This window comes from Ursus americanus, chromosome 21 (assembly GCF_024610735.1).
Source record: "Ursus americanus isolate L20-20 chromosome 21, mUrsAme1.1.p, whole genome shotgun sequence".
NCBI lineage: Eukaryota > Metazoa > Chordata > Mammalia > Carnivora > Ursidae > Ursus > Ursus americanus.
The window spans coordinates 3,645,120-3,669,488 of record NC_142147.1 but is presented as its reverse complement, the minus strand read 5'-3'; the positions used below and the strand labels follow the sequence as shown (position 1 = coordinate 3,669,488).

General features: G+C 57.7%; 1 protein-coding gene across 4 annotated transcripts in view; it reads left to right on the top strand.

Annotated features, from left to right (window-relative positions):
• GSE1 (Gse1 coiled-coil protein) overlaps positions 1-24,369 on the top strand; it is a 408,420-nt gene that overhangs the window by 127,871 nt on the left and 256,180 nt on the right. For all 4 annotated transcript variants that reach the window (XM_045772840.2, XM_045772842.2, XM_045772843.2 and 1 more), the window contains exon 2: positions 24,102-24,282. In XM_045772840.2, coding sequence (XP_045628796.2) covers positions 24,102-24,282 — 181 coding nt within the window. The remainder of the gene's footprint in view (positions 1-24,101; positions 24,283-24,369) is intronic.

Here is a 24,369-nt window from a genome sequence, read left to right as displayed (position 1 = left end):
AGGCCTGTTATCTGTTTCACGTTTGAGGAAACCAAGGCTCCGCCAACTCTGGGGCCACTGGTGGTGAGAGACCCCACAGGGACAGGGCCCCGGGTAGGTCTAAGGGGAAAGCTAATGCTCGCTGCACTTTGTCTCCTGCCTCCCGAAATAGCTGTTGAAAGGGAAAACAGAACAGGGCGCCGTGGGTTGTTGCCTCTAAGCATTTGTGGTTCACGGTGGAGACAGAACCTCGGAGAACAGCGGGAGAGCCAGTTTCAGGTAGGCCTGGGACTCTGAGGGCCACAGTCTCCAAACCAAAAATGAGGTCCGTGGTCCGACGAGGTGATTTCGTGCCACAGCCGAGGGGGAGGCGCGGTCTGAGAGACAGCGCTCCATGCCAAAGACTCGGCATGTCTGGAACCTTCTGAGGGTTGGTGGAGACCACAGGATGGCGGGGTCAGATCCCCTGTCTGCTGTCACTGCCCTAAGAAAAGGTGGAAGGCCGGCCCTGGGGACCAGAGGTTCTGAGTTAGATTCTCAGGAGATTCTGGGCGCTTTAAAATGTTGCATGTTATGAATGTAAATTATATCTCAGTTTAAAAAAAAAAAAAAGCCTTGGTAGTGAGGGCATGCCTTGGGCCTGGCCTACACAATTTATTTCTTTATGCCCCACGCTGCTTTGACCTCTCGCGGTTCATGGTTGTCCCTTCAGGTTCTCATTCTGTCATGATCATGGTTTTCAGATTGAAAACTGGGCCTTATGATTCATAAAGGACACTTTTTAATTGATTTTTAAAATATATTCACGTGAAAAATTTTACAGGCACAGAAAAATGGCCTGCTATTTGCTCTTAACATCTTTTCATTGGAAAGTATACATTTTTCTGGAACCAGGGCCCTCCTGGCCTTTTCGGGGACATGGGACCATCGAAACCACTGGGAGGGGCAGGAGTGCCTAATGGTTAAGGGTGAGGACTCTGGAACCCGTTGCCCGGTCTGAATCCCACGCCACCTCTTCTTGGCTGTGTGACCTCAAACTCATTACTTCGTCTTTCTGTGCCTCAATTTTCTCATCTGTAAAAGGGGAATGAACGTTGTTAGGATGCAGTGAGTTTAAGGCTTCCAACAGTGCCTGGTACTTAGGAAGTACTTACGGTCCGAGTTTTAGCCCCTGCTGCAGAGCTGACCACCAGCAAGTATTTGCGGGGGCCTGCTGTGTCCTGAGTTCTGTGGGGTCCCAGGCAGCCCAAGAGCAGACTGCCCGGAGACATTTCTCCTGGTCATCTGCTGCTGGGTGACCAGCCACCCCCAACTCCACTGCTTCTGCTCACAGGTCTACAATTTGGGTGAGGCTTGGCATGGAGGGCCTGTCTCTGCTCCACATGGCACCGCGTCAGCTGAGGCCACCATACCAGAGCTGGAGCTGCCGCGGAAGGGGCGCGTTCACACAGGCTGCCCCACGGCCGGCCCCGAGATGCTGCACGCATGCACGCACTCATGCACGCACAGCGCACAGCTGGCAGGTTGGGGCGGGCCGCGTCAGCTGAGAGCGCAGCCCCTGTTGGCCTCTCCATGTGGCCTGTGCTCCGGGGTAGCTCGGCCTCAAGCCCAAATGTCCCAAGTCAAAGAGATGGACAGAAAGAAGCAAATCAGCTTTTTGACCAAGCCTCTTTGGTCACCTAGCCACTTCTGCCACTTCCCCATTAGTGGAGGCTATCACAGAGCCCTCTCCCTTCCCAGGTTCAAGGGCAGGAGACAAAACTGAAGGTTCCAGAATAGCACAGGGGGATGGGAAATACCATTGTGGCCATTTTAGGAAACGCAATCAATTATTGCAACATAAAGGTTCCGGGCTGGATGGGTTCAGATCACCTGGCCCTCCCTACACACCCCATTTTACAGATGGGGGAACGGAAGTTCCCAGAGGAAGGAATTCTCAAGGTCACACATTTTCCCCTGCTACATATTAGGTCATTAGAAGGATGGCATCTTCCCTGCTTCATACCAAGGTCCTGGGGAGGAGGGCTGAGTCATCTTTATTTGTGGGCCCCCACTCTGCATTCCAAATGCCTGGCACAGAGCCCAGGCCACACCTGAATCCCAGTGATCCCCCTCCCACACACACACCCAGATCATGTCCCAGAAGACCGCTCAGACAGTGCCGTATGCAGTAAGTGCTCAATAAATGCTAGGGAGCTCAGGTCCTGACAGGCCAGGGATGTAGGACAGCAGAGCACTTGGGGTGGTCAAGCTCTCTCAAACCAAGCCCCCAGGGAGTAGAGGACCTGGAGGTCCTGTCCTGGGTGGAGTCCTGCACCCCAGGAGGGACAGGAGGCCTGAAGGGCTAGGCTTTCTCTTCCCCCTTTGGGGGTGTCTCTGAGGCTGCAGGAAGAGCCGGCAAGCCAGATAAAGGCCCAGCAGGGGCCCTTTCCCAACAAAGGAAGCCAGCAGAGGCCTTTTCTCTCCTGCCTAAACTCTCCAAACGCCTTTCAAGCTCCCCAGCAGACTGGCGGGCTATTCAGAGGCAAGGCGGGGGGGGGGGGGGGGGGGGGGTGGTAACTACAGCACAAATGGGGTGGGAGGCGCCTCAGCCTTTCTCCAGCAACCCAGAGGCAGATCCGTTTATTTTAAAAGAAAACAAACAAAAAAACCCCATGATCTCGAATATTCTTTTCAGAGTGCAGGCCCCTTTCTGGGTCCTGCAGAATGGGCACCAGGGAGGGAATTGGAGAGAGAAGATGGGCCTCTGTGCACCCCACAGCCTAACCCCATGCCACGCCTGTCTCCCCTCCTCCGAGTCCTTGCGCCTCTCCTGTGATTTACGAGGCCTGCCACTGGCCTTGCAGCTGGCTGGTCTTTCTGGGGCCCAGCTCCACCCAGTCTCCTGCGTTGATTGGATGCGTAGGCACAGAGGCGACCGTCCAGACCAGCTGGTCGCTGTCTGCCCGCAGCCTCGCAGCAGGAGACGCTGGATCCGCAGGAGGTCACTGAGGGCCTCCAGGATTGGAACCCTCTGGGGGGCATGCATTCAGTGGTAGGCAAAGGGAGGTCACGCCCCCGACCCCTCATGGGGCCGGAGGCTGGGGAGGCACCTCCGTTTTTTCATCTGAATTCTGCCCTCTGCCCCTGCCCCTCCCACAGCTCCCCGGGCTCCTGGAGAGAGCTGAAGGCTTTGGAATCAGTCCAGCCCTCCATGGAGTCCCAGCACCACCCTTGACTCCCGCAGTCTTTAGCTTTTCTGTACCTCGTCCTTCCCGTCTGTAGAATGGGGGCTAACACTGCCGGTCTCCCAGGACTGTTGTGTGCAGTCAGTCCAGAAAGTGCCTATATATACCAGTCTCTGCTCCCCTGGGGCCCCTCTGGGGACAACGGTAGGGGGGTGGGGGTGAGGGTGTTGGGCACTTGGAGACGTAAAGCCTCAGAACAGCCTGGACTCCTGGGGGTGCTGGTCAATGTGAGCCAGGGTGCCCCGCTGGCTCAGGGGACACAGAATGGCCTGCAGGACCCACTCCATCCGGGCGCCCCCTGCCCCCCCTCCATGCGCCCCCTGCCCCCCCTCCACGCGCCCCCTGCCCCCCCTCCGCCCCAGGCCTCAGACTCCACTGGGCTGTTGGGCGCCTCCTGGCAGGGCTGAAGCCAGCTCAGTAACGAGCCCCTGGGGCGCTGCAGGGCGCCTGGGAGAGGGCAGGAGAAGGTTCGCTGGTGCCAAGGCTCATTAAGCGCTGCCGTTCAGATGGGGATTAGGCGGGAGCCAGCCCGCCGATTCCTTGGGTTTGGTTATTAAAGGCTCCGTGCAAGGTAAACACCAGGCGCTTCCTTTCAAAGCCACACCTGCTAATTAGAGGGCAGAGAACTCATTAAAACAGTAACTCCGGGGACTGCCTGGGAAGGATGGCTGGGGGTGGGAGGGGTGGGGCAGGGAGAACCCAGAGCAGAGTGTCCCTCCCCTCCCTGGCAGAGCCGACAGAACCCCCCCTCACCCGCCCCCACATGGCACATGGTGGGCGGAGCCGGGTTCCAGAGGCAGGTGCAAAAGACTCCTTTCCCCTAGGGGCTCTGCCCAGACCTCTGGCCCCCACCTGCCGTGCTTCCTGGTTGCCTTGGTGGGCTCCTCGGGGTCCACAAGTCCTTCCGGTGACGGGGCGTGGTGGGAAATGACAAGGGCAGAACTGCATTTATGAAACGCGTGTGTGCTGGGCTGAAGATGGTCCCCGAGATGTCCTTGTTCTAATCCACAGGACCTGGACATGTGTGACCTCATGTGGCAGAGGAATGTTGCAGGTGTGATTCAGTTAAGGATGGGGGGATGGGGAGATGATCCTGGACCGTCCAGGTGGGACCAGTGTCATCCCAGGGTCCTGATGACAGGGAGGCGGAGGGGATGCCTCAGAAGAGGCAGTAGGACAGGTGATAACAGACGGCTTGGAGACAGGTGAGGAGGGGCCGGGAGCCCTAGACTCCCAAGGGACAAGTAAACACCTTCTGGAGCCTCCAGAAGGAACCAGCCTTGTGGACACCTCCGCTTGAGCCTGTGAGACCCGTGTCAGACTTCGGCCCTCCAGACTGGGGGGGAACAAACTGTTGTTTGAAGGCACGAAATGTGTTTCATAATAAGAAAAAATTTCATAATTTAAGATGTTTTCAATAACATCTGCCTCGTTCCAAATTCTGCACCCTGTTTCAGGCTCCTCCTACGGATATTTGGCAAATATCAATGGCCACGGCTGTGACCAGACCTTCCCTGTGCTTGGACCAGGCCATCGGGAGGTCTGAGGGGTTGCCGGTTGTCTCCCTGTTCCAGGCACATTGGAGCTGTTATGGCCCACATTTCCCCGCCTGACTATGGGGCAGGAATTAATCCAACCAACCAGACTAGGAATCAGAGAGACCATGGTCAGACCCTGCTGTGTGACCTTGGGCAAGACACCTAACCTTCCTGAGCTCAGGCTTCTCCCATGGAAAATGGGAAAATGCTTCTGATCCTTGCATCTCACTTAAGGATGTAGGGCCCATACCGTGCCTGGCTCAGGAAGAGTGGGCGTCGGGCCTCCTCCTCAGGGGGACGCCTGAGACATTTAATGAGCCCGTGTGTCAGGCCCTGGGACCTCGGGATGAAAGGGGTGTGGACACCTGAGTCACCTTTATGGCCATTCTGTGCCCGCCGCCGCCGCAAGCGCTTCCTGCTTTGTCACGGAGCCGCGGGGCATAGGTCTGGTTGGGCTACCTCTGAGCCGGGGACAGCCTCCGGGAACAGCCTCCGGACCAGGGTGGGGGGCACGGGGTGGGGGGCCATACTGTCAGTCACAGGTGGCCGGCGGGCCGGTACCGAGCCGCACTCATGCCTACAGGTGGGAAGGAGCAAGGCTGCCCAGCGCTGTCTTCTAGGGGCCATGCCTCCGTCACCCCTGTGGCCGCGCCTCGGTGGGCTGCTTCCCGAGCCAGGTGCACCTTGCCCCCTTCTCCCCCTTCCAAGCGGCGCATATGGAGAGCGTCCTCCGTGTGCTCTCTACTTCCTAACTCACAGACTCCTCCAGCACCCCTACCAAATGAGGACCCCAGTGGCCCCACTTTCCAGGTGGGGCCGCAGGGCTCGCTTGCAGAGGTGAAGTGGCTCCCCTGAGGTCACACAGTGTGATTCACAGCCAGCTCTGCTGGGTTCCACAGCCGGAAGTCTTGATTAATAGGATTAAACCTCCTCTCCTGTTTGTATGTGCCCTCCCCTGCCCTCCCCTGCTCTCCCCTCTCTCCCCTGTCCTCCCCTGCCCTCTCCCCCTCTATCCTTTCCTTCCCTGCCCTCCTCTGCGCTGCCCTCTTCTCCCCTGCCCTCCCCTGCCCTCTCCTCTCCTACCTTCCCCTGCCCTGCCCTCCCCTGCCCTCTCCTGCCCTTCCCTGCCCTCTCTTCCCCTGCCCTCTCCTCTCCTGCCCTCCCCTGCCCTCTCCTCCCCTGCCCTCCCCTGCCCTCTCCTGCCCTGCCCTCCCCTGCCCTCTCCTGCCCTTCCCTGCCCTCTCCTCTCCTACCCTCCCCTGCCCTGCCCTCCCCTGCCCTCTCCTGCCCTCTCCTCTCCTACCCTCCCCTGCCCTGCCCTCCCCTGCCCTCTCCTGCCCTTCCCTGCCCTCTCCTCTCCTACCCTCCCCTGCCCTCCCCTGCCCTCTCCTGCCCTTCCCTGCCCTCTCTTCCCCTGCCCTCTCCTCTCCTGCCCTCCCCTGCCATCTCCTCCCCTGTGTTCCCCTCCTCTCCCCTGCCCTCCCCACCCTTCTGCTTCTCCAAGCTGGCAGCACTGAGACCAGGGCTCTGGTGTGTCCTGACTGGTAAACACGAGTCCTCCTCAGCAGGGAGGGGAAGGAGCATTTGTTCCCACAGTGTGTTTCGTTGTTTTCCTTACATGGAAAGCCCTGATTCTGCCTCCTGTAAGTGTCTCTCTCAGAAACTCTGTGTCTCCTTCAAGAGGCCATTCTTGACTGCTGGTCACTGAGGATCCCAGAGGCTAGACCCCGTGCTGGGGCTCCCAGCCTCAGAAGCTTCCCTCCCACCCCCACATCCAGCCCCAGCCACCAGGGCCTCGCAGGGTGGTCTCAGGCCCGTCAGCCTGGGGTGAGCCTCTGAGCCCCCAGGGGCCTCACTAAAGTTCAGGTTCTGACACAGCGCCTGGGGACCTGGGAGTCTGCATTTCTAGCACGCTCCCCCTTCGTCTCTCCCTGCAGGTTTCAGCCTGCTCCTCGGCTGGACTTGCTCTCAGAGGCGACCGGCCACCTCTGGTGGCTGCTAGTGACCATGACATCTCATGACCAGTTCCTGGTCTTTGGCCCCCCCCATTACATCCCAGCAGCGTGGGCCCTTCTAGGAACCCTGCACCCATCAGTTCCCACCAGAGAAGTGGAACCAGAGGGAGAGGGGTGTGAAGGTGCCCTGCCCAGGGTTGGCTAGTGATGGCGGGGCCGGATCTCTTGGGCGCGGGCTGGAGCCGCCGTGCACACGCGGGACTTCCTTTCCGGAAGCCTCACCTCTGCTCTCGGGGCTTCCAGCTGAACAAGCCAGGGCTGCACAGACAATCTAGAACCGTCTCCTTGCTGAAAGTCACCTGCTCACAGACTGCCGTCCCATCCGTGCAGCACACTGTCCCCGTGGCACAGAGAGCGTTTGGATCACAGGACGCGTGCCGTGCTCCCAGGCTGGTGGGCTAGAGGGGGGTCAGGCATTCCGAGACGGCTGTGCCTGAGTGCCCAGAAAGGGGCTCCTCTCCCCTGTGGGGCCACACCTCCAGCTGCCTTCTGCACATCTGTTCATGGGTGTCCTGTAGGTACCACTTCCCTTGAGCGCAGGGGGGCCCCAGGCTCCTCCTTACCACACCCCTACCTGCCCACACCTGCTCCCTTCCTCTCTGGGGTGAGGGTCTCTTTGTCCCCTGTCTCTCAGCCTAGGCACTCTTGGCATCTGGGGTCAGATCCTTCTTTGGGGGGGTGCCATCTGTACTTCGCAGGACATTGAGCAGCATGCCAGCCCCCCACTTATTGATGCCAGGAGCACCCCCAGCAGTGACAACCAAAATGTCACCAGACGTGGCCTCCCCCCGCCCCCCGCTTGTGCCCATCACCTGAGGGCGCTCAGCTTTGGGTCCAGCACCATCTTCTCCCCTCCAGGCTGTGGGTCCTGGGCCTCTGACTTGCCCAGGATCCAGCTCGCTCTTCTTCGCCCCCATCCCCGGCCCTCCTGGCTTTCACTGGGCCTTGCCTGTCACTGACCCAGCTGTTCCCTTAACCTCTGGGTCTCCCCTCAACCACAGACGCAATGATGGCACTCCGCTCCTCACCCTCCCTTGGCTCCCCACTGCCCACAGGCTAAGTGGCCCTACGGGAACCTAGCAGTGGGTCAGCCGCGTGAATTCTGTGGCTGGGGTGGCTGTTTGCCAGCAGGGCAGGCCTTGATTTCACCATCTGAAGAATGGGAGTCACAGCCCTCCACACTTGAGGACAGGGCCTTGATGGGGGCGGGGCTGTGTGGGGGTGGCTAGTATGACGGCCGCATGGCCCGTGGCTCCCAGTGAAGGGTCTGTTCTGCCTTCATCCCCCATCACCGTCCTCCCAGGCCTGGGCTGGCGCCTTCACGCCCGATGAGCTCTCCCCTTCTCAGCTTCCCTTCCTTGGAATCCCTTGCTCCTGTCTGTTCCCCTCAGGGTCCAGCTCATCCCTGGAGGCACAAAGCTCATCCTGGGATCCCGACCAGAGGGTGGGTTCCGAGGTACAGGGGCAGCGGGCCTCACTCAGGGACCCTACCCTCCCTCGAGCCCAGCCAGCCCCCCACCACTGTCCAGACGCGGGGTGCGGGTGAGGCTGTCCCCTGAGCTGACCCAGTGCTGGCCTGCTGGACCAGCCTTTCACCGCCACAGGCCCGCTACGAAGCTGGGCGGGAGGAGGGCAGGGCCAAGAGGCGGAGGGCCTGCTGTCTTAGCGCTGTTTTCCAGGGAGGCAACCAGGCAAGTTCAATCCGCTTTTTAATCAATGAGGCCTTTGATCTAGCAAAAATGAGTAATTAGCAAGGAGCCAGTGAGTTGGCACCTTGGCAGGCTCTCAGCCTGGCTGAGCATATGTCCACCAGGGGCCTCTGAGCTTTAGGAAGTGAAGGCTGTGCTGTACTGACCGGGCTCCTGAAGAGGCGGGGGCTTCTAGTTTCTCGGGGGTGTGGGTGGTGTCACCAGGGACAGGGAGCTATAGCCCCAGGTTGGTGTCTGGCTCCTCTCCTCCAACCCTGGGCTGGGGAACCCCAGTGGGCCGCCTTCCCTTTGAGTCTCAGCTTCCTGATCTGTAAATTGGGGCCATGAGCCCTTTGCTCTGGGGGTTGGCATGAGATGCCACCATGACACAAACAGAACGGCAAGGACACACGGTCCCCGCTGGTCCTCTCACTCATTCAGGACGTCCAGCCGGTGCCACCACCAGTCCATAGCGTGGCTCCGTGGCACCGGATAAGGCACCCCTCTGAGCCTGCACACCCACCAGCTGGAAACCGGCCCTGCCCTGCTCCAAAGCTCCCCCTCCGCTCCCCCCTCCATGGCCACCTGGAGTCCTCCTTATTTCTGTTGCAGCACGTCCATCCTCAGGGCACCCCGTCTCGGTGAACCTCAGTGCCCAGGGAAGGCTTTGGGGGCTTTAGTTCCTCTTCACCTCAGTCAGCGACACCAGGTATCCTAAATAATCCAAGCGGAAATTTAAAACACACGTGCATTAGGCCAGCCCCACTTCCGGCAGCATCTCCCGTGCACGGGCTCCCCCGCTCAGGCGCAGAGCCTGGCCATCCCGTGCTCTGCTCCAACAGCAGCCGCACCAGGAATCCTAACACCCGAAGCCAGAAAGACAGGAGAGGCACAGGAGGAGGCACCACGCCTGCGTCAGAGCCAGGGACCCTAAGGCCCAAAGAAAGGACACCACAGCCTGGGAACAGGTGCGGACGTTAGCCTTCTGCTCACCTCGGGGCTCGCAGGAGCCCTGAATGTACTCTGGGCTGGGATTCCAGCAGTTGGGGGGGGGGGTTCTTGGGCACGGCAGCCCCCTCAGAGGACAGATAGGAGGGACGCCTGCACAGCTCTGGGCATGGAGTTGGGTGTGCGCGCACGGAGACCTGGGGTCCTGGCACTGGGGCCTCACCGCCTCCTCGCCCTCAGGGACACCTGGGGAGGGGCGGAACTGGGGGGCAGCGCTCATCCAGGGCCCAGGTCTGAGGCGCTGCTGACATACACCCAGTGCTTGAAACCGTTTCAAGGGATGATATCTTTACTCCCTGTGGTGCACGCCAGTGTTTTTATTCTATCCCGTTTCTTTTTTAAAACCTGGGTGCCTCAGTCGGTGAGGCAGCTGCCTTCGGCTCAGGTCATGATCCCAGGGTCCTGGGATCAAGCCCCGCATCAGGCTCTGTGCTCAGTGGGCAGCCTGCTTCTCTCTCTGTCCCTCTCCCCTACTCGTGCACGTGCTCTCAATCTCTCTCTCTGTGTCAAATAAATAAAATCTTTTAAAATAAGTAAATAAATAAAAATTGTTCTCACGTGGGACACATTGCAGAGTTTGAGAAACATGGGGCAGGTGACCATTTGGGTTCTTCCCTCTGAGATTTGGGGGCGCTGGAAGCGTCCTAGGCTCCCATTCCTCTTTGCCGCCGGATGGAGAACGCGCAGAGCCAGCTCCTCACCCCGCCCGGCCTCCTGCACTGTCCCTGTCACCCAGCCGTACACCCACACCTCTTCAGCTGCCCGTGGGGGTTTTCCTTCTTCAACGTGGTCAAAAGAAACCCAGCATCAGAATGGAGATCTGGAAAATGGACATAGTATCGAGGGCCCCTTCCTGCTCCTGCAGCCTCCTGCTTCCAGGCTCTTACCTCGAGCCCCCTATCCCAGTCACTGGTCAGCGGTCACCAGGCTGGGAGAGCGCCCACTGGCCTTATCTCCCCCTCCCACTGGATTCTCACTCTGCCCTCCTTCCTAGCGGCTGAGGCCCCCCAAGCCTCCAGACTCCCCTCCCTCTGCGGCTCTCTTTCCTTCACAGCAGGTGTCGGTATTGAGTTGCTCCACCTCCTTCGTGGGATGCCGGTACCTGAGGGCCCTCCGCACGTTCCGGGCTGTTCTGGGGGACAGTTCCGTGTGGAGGTTAACTGTTCAGACTGAGGATGACAGCGTGACGACATCTGGGTGCAGAGCAGGCTGTGTGATCTGGGGCAGCTGACTCACCCCCTCTGGGCCTCAGTCCCCTCGTCCACAAAATGGGTGTGTAATGGCAGAAGCTACCTCATGGGCGGGTTAGGATCAAGCAGGTTAAGATTCCTGAAGCATTTGGACAGCACTTGACACGTTCGTCAGATGACACTGAATAATTGTCAAGGGGTTGCTGTAAGGAGACGTAAGATCGTCTAGGCTTTATTGCATAGTCTTGAGGCAGGACGGTGTTCTAAGCATGTTTGTTTTTTTTCTGTGAGGTGGCTGTTGTCATTATGACCATTTTACAGGTGAGGACACGGGCACGCAGAGAGGTTAAGTCACTTCCCTGCGGCCACACAGCCCATGGTGAAGGAGTTTGGAGAGAGGCTGCTATTGCTTGAGAACCGGATGGGGTCATTGTGCAGAGCACGGCCTGGCACGTGAGGGCTGGGGCCCACGGCCGCTCATCCTGTGAGCGTCGCTGGTTTTAGCAGCCGGGCAGGTGTTCGCGTGAGGTCACAGCTGCACGTCTGGGACCCCAGGTGGCCCCGGGGCCTGTCACAAGCAGAGCAAGTCCCCCATGCAGGAGGCCCCCTTGCGCCCTCTCACCTCTACCGGAACGCCATCCGTGCACCACGGGGACTTAGCTGGCTCTGGCGTCATTTCCCCTCCCGGAGCCTGGGCCCATGTCACGTGCTAATGCTCATGCTCTTTTATGTGACAGCCATCGATGACCCCCCTGACGATTTGTTCCGGAGTCTTACCTGGGCGTCAGAGCCAACCTAGCAAACCTATCCTTTCCATCATGGGTGTGTCTTCCGTCCTGATGAGGGGGCTCGTGTGTCTTTGCCTGGCCCTGGGGGGCTGCCCACTTCTCACGTGGCTTCTCTTAACAGGTGTAGGGCCGAGCTGACCTGTCCTGCGGGGCGTGCCTCCCCCCTGCTCCCCCCCTCGAGGCCCCACCTGTATTTCCCTCCTTTTTGCCCCCTCCCACCTCAGCCACGACTCCCGCCACTTGCTTCCATCTGGTCTTTCCAGGGAAGACAGCAGAGAAAAGCCCCCAAATCTCTGCCTTCTAAGTGCCCCTTCCTTCCTCTTGCCCTGGACCTGGGTGTGTGCACCTGTGTGTGGAGAGAGAGAGGGAGAGAGACAGAATGAGAGGTTCCTTTTAATCTTTCCCTTTATTCTTTCTTTTAAGAGTACACTTAAAAGTCCTTTGCCGGTCAGAGTCTTAGATTCTCGAATTTGTCTTTACATCACGAGACTGTTTGTAGATTCATTTTCGATGACTTTCTTGTTTGCCTGTGGACCCCAAGTGAGCAGCTGTGCTACTGTCTGTCTTTCCGGAACCTTCCCGTCTGGCTCACCGCTGACCGCCCCCAGTGCCTGGAGCCATGCCTGGCACAGGCCAGGGGCTGAGAAAGAGTCTAAGGTGAATGACTGGGTGTGTCTTGTTCTTTGACCCTCCCCCTGCCCCCAGCCAACTCAGCTTGGCTGGGGGCTTTAGGAAGCTTAGGGGAACTTTCCAGTCTCGACAGGTGAAGGTGAAACCAAAATGGAAATGAATTGTGCAAGTTACTTAAAACTCAGTGTAAGTGTGCAGGCCCAGCTCTGGATGCCGCTGTCCGCCCTGCGACCCGTGATCGGACTCAGCCTTGAGCGGACCGTGTGTTCTGCACCTGCTGGTGGGGGGGGTGTTTCACCCCGTGTGGGGCACGGAGCCCCACTGTCCCTCCCAGCAGCTTCTGCAGCCTCTCTGGGCCTCCAGACTCGTTTCCTCGTCTGGAAAACGAGCGTGATAATGACAGTGTCTACCTCACGGGCTGTTGCAAGGATTAAGTGAATTAAAATATGTGGAAAGTACTTAAAAACGGTGCGGAGCACCGAGCAGATGCTATCCCTGTGTTTATTATTATTTTATTGCCGTTACGTTTATAATTCTCTCATATGCTCCATTGGAACCTTTTCGGCTCCGGAGAGGCGGTCGGCCCCTGTGTACTGGGCCGCACAGCCTCTCCCACGTTTCCTGGGACCTCCGTCACTAGCGTGTGGGAACCGGGCTGGCAACCGGCCTTAGCAAGCAGGGCCTCCCGCCGACAGCCGGGCCTCCCCGTCCGCGGGTCTCTCTCTGGGTCCCGTGGGGCACCCAGGACGCCGGGCGTGCTCCGGCAGGGGAAGCCGCAGGGCCGTGCCCCCAGCTGCCTCTGTCCCTCTGCCGGGGGGACCCGTGGGCACCAGCCTCCAGCCTGTCCTGCCACCTTCCCGACACCGGGGGTGGGGCCCGGCCAAGCGGCCACCAAGCAGATGTGACGTCCCGTGAGGCTGTTTGCGGTGGCTGTCACCATGTTTCACGATCCTGTGACAGAAACCCTGCCCCAGCGTTAATTTACATTATAGCCAGTGCACCCCGACGTGTGTTTTTAAAGGGTATAATTTCTATCAACTTCAATTAGAGCTATTTTTATTTTTGTCACCCTGAAGAATTTCCCTGCGGTTAAGCTGCCATCTTTCACTGTAATACCCCTGGCAAGGGCTGGGGAAAAAATTAATAGTCTAGTGATCACTTAGCTAATGCACTGTCAGCGCTTGATAAACTGACTGCCCTGGGTGAGACGGCCCGGTTCCTTCCATAGTAATTATGTCATGTTCACCTGCTGCAGGCAGGGCCCCTTTGGGGGTGGTGCAAGGCGGAGCTGAGCCCCCACGGAGCCCAGGGCACACACACCCCCACCTCACCCTCTCCTCCACATCTGTCTTTGTGGTAATTTAGGCACTCCGGGGTGGGTGTCTGCCCATCTTCTGGCTGTGCGGCATTTGGCAGGATGCTAAACATCTCTGATCCACATCAGAACAGGGAGCATAGCATAGGGTTACGGCTAATGAACCAGCTGACTGCCCTGGCTCGGGGCAAGAAAGGAGGGAATGCCAGGGGCAGGTGCGTGGGGAGCAGCAGGCCTGGTAATTGGGGGCATGGAGACATCATTCATGGACGGAGGGGTGTTTGCCAGCCGGAGGGGGGTAGCAATGAAGCCAGGCACACACTCTGAACACAGCAGGAGGGAGCAGGGATGGGGCTGTGTTGGGCTGTGAGCCTGGTGTGGGGACAAAGGGAGCAGCTGAACCTGTGGGAACCGGCCTCCTTCCACCTGAGTCAGCCCAGTAAAAAGGAAGGACCCACCCTTGTGCCCAGCCACGTGGGGGGGCTCCAGGGAATCATGCCGCTGCGTTTACACACATGCTGGTGGTGACAGGGCCCCGGGAGTGGAGAACAGGTGGGTGGAGGCCGCGGTCTGGTGTCTGGGGCAGGAGGGGTGGGTGGCTGTGCTTATGGAAGACCGTCACAGGGGATGTCGTGGCACCACTACCCGTGTCTGCACTGTGGCAGAGTGGAAAGTGGAGACGGGAGCCAGCCGAGACACCACGTAGCACAAAGTGCACACCTGCACACACGCGGCCAGACTGGGGAGGTCCGCACGCGGGTTATAGGCAGCTGGTCCGCGGCGGTGTCCAACCGGCCGTGTGGTGCCACAGCTCCGTAAGACGTTACCCCCCGGGGAAAGTGAGGAAGGGGGTGCTGGAGCTCGGTATTACTGCTTATGACCGCATGTGAATCTGTAAGCGTCTCAACAGAGAAACTTAGAAACTAAATCCGGATCGCTCTCTTGGCTCACTCTATGCGAGAGCCAGAGCCTACAGGGACCCACGAGGCCCTCTGAAACGTGACCCCACTGCTTCCCTTGATCCTCTCCAGCCACATGGGCCCCCTTGCTGTTTGTTCCTCAAACACACGAGGCACGTTCCTGCCCCAGGGCCTTTGCATCCCTGCCTCAGGGATGTTCCCTGTGCCTGGAACCCTGGCCTTAGGCCTCCGCATGGCTCCTTCCATAACTCAGATGTCTCCTCCAGCTGCTGTGTTGGGGACCTCGTGCCAGGGCCTGGGGTTCAGAGTGCTGTCGGGGGGAGGGCAACAGTCTGGGGCAGATGTGGAAGCCCCGCACCAAGGTGGTAGGACGAGGACACTAATGGAGGTGGGCTGGCAGCAGGTCCAGCTCTGCCTGGGGAGGGGAGCTGGGGACAGAGACCACAGAAGGGGGCACATCCTTGGCCAAGGAGGAGACAGAGGATCTGGGGGGGTGACATTTCAAGCAGGAGAGAGGCACGGGGCATTGCAGGGTGGGAGGGGGCTTCCTGGGCACAGACAGTGGCTCCTGAGCAGACCCCCAGATTGCTTCCACCTAGAACCCTGAACTGAGGGTTCTGACCTGGGGAGCCCTCACCATTTACAGATGGGGAAACCAAGGCCCAGAAAAGGAGAGTCACTTGCCTGAAGGCACACAGCTCTTAGGCAGTGGAGCTGGAATTAGAAGCAAGCAAGATGGTTTCTGCAGCTGCACTGAGCCCCTACAGGACACCTGGAGGAGAGAACGGAGGGTAATGGGCTCAGTGGTGCAGGTGCACGCATGGGCGAGGTGCGTCCTGAGGATGCGTTAACCCAGACAGCCAGTGTGTGCCCCCTGCAGCCCCACCATCCATCTCTCCCCACCTTACCTCTGCTCTGCCTCAGGGCTCGGCTCCCCTCCTCCCACAGACCCTTTCCCCCCCACCTTTTAGAAGGAGCAGCAAATGATATACCCTCTTCCCCACCGCCTCCAGCCCCACAGGCCTCCTTACGGCTTCTAGAACAGAGATCAGCAAACTCTGGCCCGTGGGCCATTTCCATCAGGCAGCCTGCTTATGTACAACTCATGAACCAAAAATGCATTTTACTTTTTTAAAGCTGCAAAAAAAAAAAAAAAAGGAAGAAAAATATTTCATGATGTGAAAATTATATGAAATTCAAATTTCAGTATCCATAAATAAAGTTTTATTGAAACAGCCACACATTTTTTTCACATTGTCCAAGGCTGCTTTAGGGCGATGATGCCAAAGTGAAGTAGGTTCAATAGATGCTATGGTCCTTAAAGCCGAAAATACTCATTATCTGGCGTTTTCAGAAAAGGGTTGCAAACGTGCTCCCACCTCAGGGCTGTCGTATTTACCATTCCCTCTACCTGCAACACCCTTCCCCCACATATCTATCTCCATGGCTAGCTCCCTTGTTTCCTTCAAGTCTTTGCATAAATGTCTCCTGTCAATGGGGCCAGCCTATAGAAAACTCTAACTCTACTCACCCATCCTCCTCCCTATTCTCTTCTATTTGTCTTCCTGGCACTGCCTACCAACTGACGTGAATATGTCTCCCCAACCAGAATGTTAGCTCCTTAAAGGCAGGAATTTTTAACTGTTTTATTTGCTGCTGTATTCCAGGCATAGTGCAGGAAGGAGGTACATAATAAATGTTTGTTGGACAGGTGCTGGATGGATAGACGGACAGATGGATTGATAAACAGTTGGCCAGCCAGATGGATGGATGGATGGATGGATGGATGGATGGATGGATGGATGGATGGATGGATGTGTGGGTGGGTGGATGGACGGAGAGATGGATGAATGGATGGATGGATGGATGGATGGATGGATGGATGGATGGATGGATGGACAGATAGACATGTGGGTGGATGCATGATTTGTTGGATAGGCAGATGGGGTGGATGGATGTGAGGTGTGACAGATGTGTGAAAAACTAGGTTGGGCCAAATCACATGGCTCTTGGATGCCATGTGCAGGGTCAGAACTTTGGTAAAGGGTTTTATGCAAGCAGGATGAGTGGTGTTTTGCAAAGATCACTCAGACTGAGGCATAGTTGGGAATAGAGTGGACAGGGCTCTGTGTCCAGTGACTGATGGGAGACTCTCCCTGGGAAGTGGGAGGAAATAAGCAGGCATATCAGGCTTCAACAAGGGTGGGAGAGGAGGACCCCAGGAGAGCTGGGGTGTCAGGGTGCAGCCGGTCAGAGACAGGCTAGCTCCGCATTCCGGCCTCCAGGAGGTGGCCCTCCAGGTTGATGCCAAGGACTCAGGGGCCTCCCTGTCCCTGAGGGCTCTTGCCTGGGCTGGATTCACCAACAGCACCCTCATGTTCTGATGCCTGCAAGCCATGGGGGAGTGCTCTTGCCTCTGGAACCAGTAAACTCTATGCAGCTTTCTGCCCCATCCCAGGCCAGGAGAGGGAGTCAGTTGCCTCCGAGGCCCGTCTTGAGGGAGGAGCCAGGGACATGCCTTCTAGAATGTTCCTTTCAGCCACAAGAGCAGAACAGAAGCTGGGCCTGTCTGCCTCTGACAAGTTCCCACCGGCTGGACTGCTGCCCAGATATCCTACCAGTCTCTCTGTGACCCCACCGTTCCTGACCACACCTGCCCCACCCAGGTGTGTCTCCTGAGTTCTGGGTGCTATTACCAGCAGACTCAGGCTTTCCAGTAAGGCTCTCAGAGACCTATCACTCCACCTGCCCGTCTCACGCAATGTGGCCAAACACTGCAAGCAAGTTATGGTTTCTGTGCCTTGATTTTTTCATCTGTGTAATGGGGCCTCACCATTCCTGCCCTCCTCGTGCAGAGCTGTCTGAGACTTGATGGGCTGACACCTGCAAAGCTCAGCAAGAGGCCCGGCCTTCGTAGGCGCTATGGACTTGTAGCTGCAGCCATACCCGATAGGCAAGCAAGCCTCCTGCTTTGGGGTCACGCCCCATGAACCTTCCACTCAGCCCTTCAGAGACACAGCATTCCTGGCTTGGAATCCACCCAGCTTCATCCCAACCAGGAGATTTTGTCGACCCCAGCCGCCCCCTGGTCTTGATGTGGGACTTTCTCATTCTCCCATGAGACCTTCTCTTTGTGGCAGGTGGGGTTGGGATCCCTCATCTCTGGCTCTGTCCTGCTTACCAAACGCATTAGCGGACTTCCTGTGTGTCAGGCCGGTGCTAGGCCGAGGGGATCCTCGTGACTGCTCAGGCTGTGTGTGTGAGTCTCAGCAGCCCCCTTTCCAGATGAGGAAGCTGAGCCCCTGAGATGTTACCAAGCGTGTCCAAGAGCACCCAGCCTGGAGGCTGGGAGCGGCACCCACCAGCTGGCTCATGGGCCACATGAGGCCATTCGCTCCACTGGGGTCGGCTGCGCTTCTGGGAAGCACCTGTACCGCCCTCCCTCCAGGACACGCACGGGGAGGTGCCGTGTGGCTGCCGCAGGGGAGCCCAGCTGGGTGATCTCCGTCTCCGTCCTGTCCACTTAGCCTCAGCTCCCCATCCATACAACAGGCTGCTCCCAGCCCCGGGCCTGGTGGCTGAGCTCCAGGTGGTGGCTCTGTGCGCCCCACAGCTTGTCCAGGCGGAGAGTTAGGACCCTCTCTGTCCCCTTACGTGGTCGCAGCAACTTGTCACCTGGCCAGACGTGAAGCCGGGGACAAAACCTTGATTTCATTTTTCCGAGTCCTCTTGGTCTTCTGTTGTCCTTACGGCGCCTCCTCCCCTTCCCTCCAGCCCCTGAGACGTGGGAGCACCTGGGAGGACTCAGGTGGGGAGGAGTTGGATCGAGACACACACACCCCCCCCCCGGTGCCGCAGCCGAGTGCCCCTAATTGCTGTCACAGATGCGGCAGCCACCAGCCTCTCCAGCGCGCTCTGCCGAGTCGCGTGAGCTTAATTAGTCCCTGATTACTCACTTACTGGGTGCTGTGTGTATTCCACATCTAATAAGTTTCTGATTACGCCCGGTCTGCTCCGCACATTTAATAACCCTGTAGTTGTCTGCGCATCGGGGACTCTGCGTTTGGCAGCCCCGTCTCCCCCTGACCCAGAGCCTTACCATCCCCTTTACTGCAGTGTTTGGAGCTCTCTACTTGCCCTCATGGAGCTATTACAGGGAATTAAGGGGCATAAAATACTGTTTTTTGTCCCCTGATGCACCAGCTTTGCGGAGCAAAGCATGGAGTCCCACCAGAGAGTGTGGAGCACAGTGTCTTTGTGGGTGGGCTCCAGCGGGGGCTCTGGTGGGCCTGGGAAGGGGGAAGGGGCGCCCCCACGGCAGGGCTGGGCCATGTCCCCTTATTTCTCTCCCCGGCAGTCCTGTGACCTCCGCGTCCCCCAGCAGTTGGCAGACAGGTCTCCGGTCGGTTCAGAAGGTGCCCCTTGGCTGTGCCCACCCAGCCTCCCGGCCAAGCCATGCATCCGGCCATCACTGTTCAGGAGGGAGGTGACTTTTCTCCCCAAACTTGGCTTCTGGCCTGTGCCCGATTTTTCCTTGGGGACAAAGGGAAGGTGGAGCTGTGTTCTTTTGTGCCATTGGGATGCTGGCATCTCCTCCTCTTCTCTGGCAGCTCCACACCCTGTCTCATCCTCCCAGCCTTGTTCTTGAAATAAATCAGTCACAGCCCATCAGCAAACCCACTGCCGTTTACCGGCAGCACAGACTCGCGTGCTGGAGACTGCAGTCGGCGTTGCTCTGTGTCTGCTGTGGTAGTGAGCATGGGAATCAGGCCTGCTGGTGCTCAGTGAACAGCGCTGTGTGCCAGGTTCTGTGGGGTCTAGGTGCTGGACAGAGGACACAGCACTGGCCTGATTCTCCACCGTGATTGTGACTGCTGGGTGACCTTGGGCAATTGACTTGACTTCTCTGTGCCTCCGTGTTCTGCTCTGCAAGGTGGGAGTTAAGGTTGGGTTGTTGGAAGGATTTAATGGGCTACCGATGTCAGGAGCTTGGTGGGCACCTGACACATAGCAGGTGCTCAGTAAATCTAGGGTAGGCATTACTAGCCCATTTCTCAGAAGCATAGACTGAGCTCAGAGAGTCATGATTGCCTCTCACCCTTACTTATGGCAGCAGTAAGCAGCAGCTTAGGACTCAGTCCCACGTGTGCTTTATTCAAGGCTGGCACAGCTGGCTTCCTGGAGTGCATCCTGAGCTGACTTGGAACTAAAATAAGATTCAGGGTGATGAGGGAAAGTGGGGGGACCCATGCCCCAGACCCTGCCACAGTTCCTGCAGGGACCCCTTGATTGACTCAGGGCTCTAGGCCAGCAGCAGGGGAGAGGACCTGGAAGGTGGCTCTGCTGGCTGCCGCCGAAACCCCCCAGAGGCCAGGTGAGCCCCCCCCCCCATGGAGGCCAGTGCAGTGAAGCCTTCCTCAGCACGCACCCCTCCAGGCCTTGTGGGGTCCCCGGGTCGCTGCACCCTTTGGCTCTTGCTCCTCATGCTTATACTGCTGCTCACGAGACCAGCTGCTGTTTCTTGAGCAGCTACTATGTGCCAGGTACATTTAGCGTCTAATTCTCTCCCCTGTCCCTTTGGGCAGTAGACACTCATTGTCATCCCACCCCTTTTTATGAAAGAGGAAAAGAAGCCCGGCGAGGTCACTATGCTAAGATGTCCCAGCCGGGGAGAGTGGCCGGGACCAGGCATGTGCCCACCCACGGCAGGGCGGCTGACAGCTCGGGTCTGGCTGGGTACCGGGAGGGAGGCGGACACCGGCTCTTCCACAGAGGCTGCAGGGGAAGAAATCCAGCCCCTGGGCTGCTGCGGGCCCTCCCATGCGAACGTCCCTGGTTTTCAAAAACACATGCTTTGCACACTGCGACATAGATGAGCCTGGAAACGTGCTGGGGGAAAGAAGGCCCACACGCCGTAGGTACCGCATTTAAAGGCACATCTCTAGAGACAGGAAGGAGGTCGTGGCTGCCAGGGCCGGGGAGGGATGCGGAGTGGCTGCTAGCAGGTCGGGCTTCCTTTGGGAAGATGGAAATGTTCTGAAATGGATTCTAGTGATGGTTGCATGACTCCATGGGTATATTAGAAGCCATTGAATTGTACGCTTTAAATGGGGGAATTGGATAGTGATGTGAATTATATTGCAATAAGACTGTTTTTAAAAACAATCGAGCAGGGGTTTCCAGACTTGGGGGTCTCATGAACCTGTAAGATTGATAAGACAAAACTGGGTGCTGACAACGCCATGGCATGGTTTTCCTGTTGGAGCAGGGACATGGCATCCGCCTCCTCCCCAGCACCGGAATTTGCCTGGAGTCGACTTTCTCCAGAAATCACTCAGTTCCCTGGAGAAAGTGTAACAATACAAGGTCCCATTAGGATAGTCAGTGGTAGGCTGCAAATTCCCTTTTATTTGAAAGAACCCTGGGAATTTGCCCCCTTTTGCCTTGCCCCACTAACCGCCTACCGCTTTAATCATAGTGGCCCCAGTCCAGGAAAATAAAGGGAACAATAGTCTTTACCCCACTCCATCTGCGGGGGCCCCGTGGACTACTCTGAGATGCTGCCGATTGCCAGGGTCCTCAGGGCAGGGAACAATGTATGTCCCAGGCCTGGTCCTCCGAGTACCTTAAGTGGAGAGCTTGGAACTCTCGACTGTGGTAGAGAGGGCACGATGAATATGTCTGCTCAGGGCCTGCTTTCTCTTAGCCAGGAATTGTCATACATTTGGCTTTGAAGCGAGAGGAAAGGCGACTCTTTACCTCCCTTTGATGGTCTGACTGAGAACCTTTGCATCCGCTTAAGACGAGCCTGGCGTGAGATGATCCGTATTCACGTGTCCGCAGGCAGCCTCGCCCATCATTAATACTGGCTGAGCCCCGCCCCCCCCCCCCCCCCCGCCCAGGTCATGGGCAGCTGCAGACGAGGACCAGAGGAAAGGGGGTGAAATCCTTTCACTCCCAGGGATAGTCACAGCGGTGGAAGAGCTAGCACGGAGGAGGGACTGGCATCCAGTCTCCGTCATGTTTCTGGCACGCAGCAGTGTACCAAGGAACATTTATATCAGGGCTGGGCACTGTGTTAGCTATCCAGTACTGCGTAACAGTGACGAATTTAGCAGCTTGTAGCGACCTGTTTATCTTCACACAACGCAGCTGGGTCCTCCACTCAGGGCCTCACGGGCTGCTAGTCAAGGTGCCGGCCGGCTGCACACTCATCTGGGGGCTCGACCGGGGAAGGACCTGCCTCCAAGTTCATGTGAATTCTGCTCACAGATTCATTTTCCTGTGGAACTGAGGGCTGCTATGAACACGCACGTTCAAGTGTTTCTGTGGACATGGGTTTTCGGTTCTCTTGGCTATCCACCCAGGAGTGGAATTGCTGGGTCACACGGTAACACTATGTTTGACTTTCTGAGGTGCTGCCAGTCGATGTCCAAAGTGGCTGCCCCATTTTACAATCCTACCAGCAGCAGATGAGTAGGGTTCACACAGTGTTTTAACATGTTTTGGACTAGATGCCAGTATTTTATAATCATGAGAGTACAGGGTGCCTGAGTGGCTCCATCGGTTAAGCGTCCAACTCTTGGTTTCGGCTCTGGTCATGATCTAAGGGTCATGAGATCAAGCCCCGGGTTAGGCTCCATGTTCAGTGAGAAGTCTGCTTGAGATTCTCTCTCTCCCTGTCTCTCTACCCCTCCCCACTGCATGCTCACTTCCCCCTCCCAAATAAATAAGAATCTTTGAAAAAATAAATAAATGACAGTGGATTCCCAGCCTCCTCTTGAAAAATCAGATCTGGGAAGATGGAGCTCTGTCCCCTCCATGTGACACCGGTGGCACTGAGACCGTGCCGTTCCCCTTACATCCTGACCTACCCGGGACGTTGTTCATAGTTTTCTGGCCCCTCAGGGATGAGGGTTCAAATCTCTCCTCCCTCCCCATCCTCCCTCACTTTCAAAACCTGCTCCCTTGAAGGCCTGGTTCAAATTCCACCTGCTCTAAGAAGACTGCCCAGATTTCTCCAACCCCGGGTGGTTCTAAGTCCTGCAGCGCTTGTCATCTGCACCTCTCTTGCCCAAATTCTCTTTTGCTCTCTGCTCTTCTCTACTTAAAAGCTATGTCCCCCACTTGCTCTGTGACAGCCGAGTCTGGTCCCAACTGCTTGGGTTCAAATCCCGACACCTCCAATTATGGGTAGGAGCTGAGACAGGCTACTTTATCTCCTCGTGCCTCTGTGTCCTGGTGTGTACATGGCTGTTGCCAGGAGGAGAAGCAGGAGGGGGTGCTTTCCCCTCTCTCCCTTGCACCAGCCTGTGGGCAGGGGTCAGAACCAGCCTCTCCCTCCACTGCCCTGCTCCACTCCCCCCTACAGCCCACCCTAGGAGGTTTGCAGGAAGGCTGCCTGGTTTGACCAGGTACCACCCCGTAGATAGTTCCCGGGCTGGCTGGACAAGCCATCCTATGACTAATGGTGGACACGGCAGCCTCCGCCTGGCAGAGTTTCCCAGGATAATTAGGATAAGATTGCAAGAGCAGCTAAAGCCCGACAAGACGGGATATGTATGGGGCTCTGGGGTCCCTGCCATGCTGACGGGCCCCCGGCCCCTGAGCGAGCGAGCGAGTGAAAAAAGTGTGTCGGGCTGAGGTGCCTCCTCCTCCTGGCTCCAGCCTAAGCCGCCAGCACGCCTGTGGGATTTGTGGGGGCTGTGGTCTGGGCAGTGTCACCATATGGATCCCATAAATTAAAGCATTCCCGGAAACAAACGGTAAACATATCCGCCTCTCACAGGGAGGGCTGGTGGAGCCCCTGCTCACCCAGGGAATTCTGGGCCATCCATCTCTCTTAGGGCACTTTGGTTTTATGGCACTAATCCCTAAAACAACTGGATCAACATGAAGCTGCTTTCCGACAGCCCTGGAGCTCGTAGTGGGGAAGTGGGGGGTCGCCAGGCGCCGGGACTGGCCCCCAGATAGCTGTAGGCTTTGAAGCCCTGGAACCCGTGCAGGGCCTGGCTCCCCACCTCCCTCGCCGACAGGGCAGGGCCTCTGAGGCCGGCGGTGCCAGCCCAGGACCGGAAGCCCTTATTGACTGGGAGGGAGTCAGCCCGGGAGTTGAGCGGCTCTGTGACCTCAGGCTCCTCCTGCGCCTGTCTGAGCCTCAGTTTCCCCAGATGTGGGAAGAGGATGTGGGCAACCAAGATAGTCCAAGTCATAGAGACGGGAAGTAGAATGGTGGATGTCAGAGGGTCTGGTATGGAGTTTCTGTTTGGATAAGAAAGTTCTGGAAATGGGTTGAGGTGATGGTTGCACATCGTGAATGTACTTAATGCCACCAGGTAGTGCGCTTACAAAGGGTCAAGATGGTAAACTGTACGTTAGGTATATCTTATCACAATAAAAGAAATACGGAACAAGGGGCTGCGGTTGCGGGGAATGGGGTGACCACCAGGCAGAGTGAACTGAAGATTGGCCAATTCAATCATCATAGTTAGACTTAACAGGCAGGTAGTTATGCCATGTTCCGTGCAGAGCTGAGGGGCTCGGGGAGTGATGGGACCGTCTGTTGGAACCCCACTGCCCAGTGGCCAACCTGGTGTCCTCGGGAAGTGGTCACCGGGCAAGGAAGACACGCACCCTGGTTTTGCTGGGGACCAGCCTTGCACTGCCCAAGTCAGCTCAGCCAAGTCAGGCAAAGCCAGGCCATGACGGGGGAGGAGTGGCACCCAGCAGCTTGGGGGCCCACCCGTTGGGCACCTCTGGGCAAGTCCGGCCAAGACTCACCCTGTCCCCTCCTGTCCTTCCAGGTCACGTCTGCATCTCTCGAGGCATCGACAGCTGCCCACGGCCCCCCCAGGGAGCCTGAGCCCCGGCCAGGTGCCACAGCAGAGAACACTCCCAGAGGCCCCAGAACGGCCCAGGACCCGGGGCCCACCCGGTGTCAGCAGAGCGGCGTGGCCGGGGCCGGAGCAGACCTCGCCGGCACAGGTAGACACTGGCGCGTTCCTGTCTCTGGGTGCTGGCGTGGCTCGTGCCATCCCCAGCAGGGAGGGTGGCTCTCAGCACTGAGTTTGG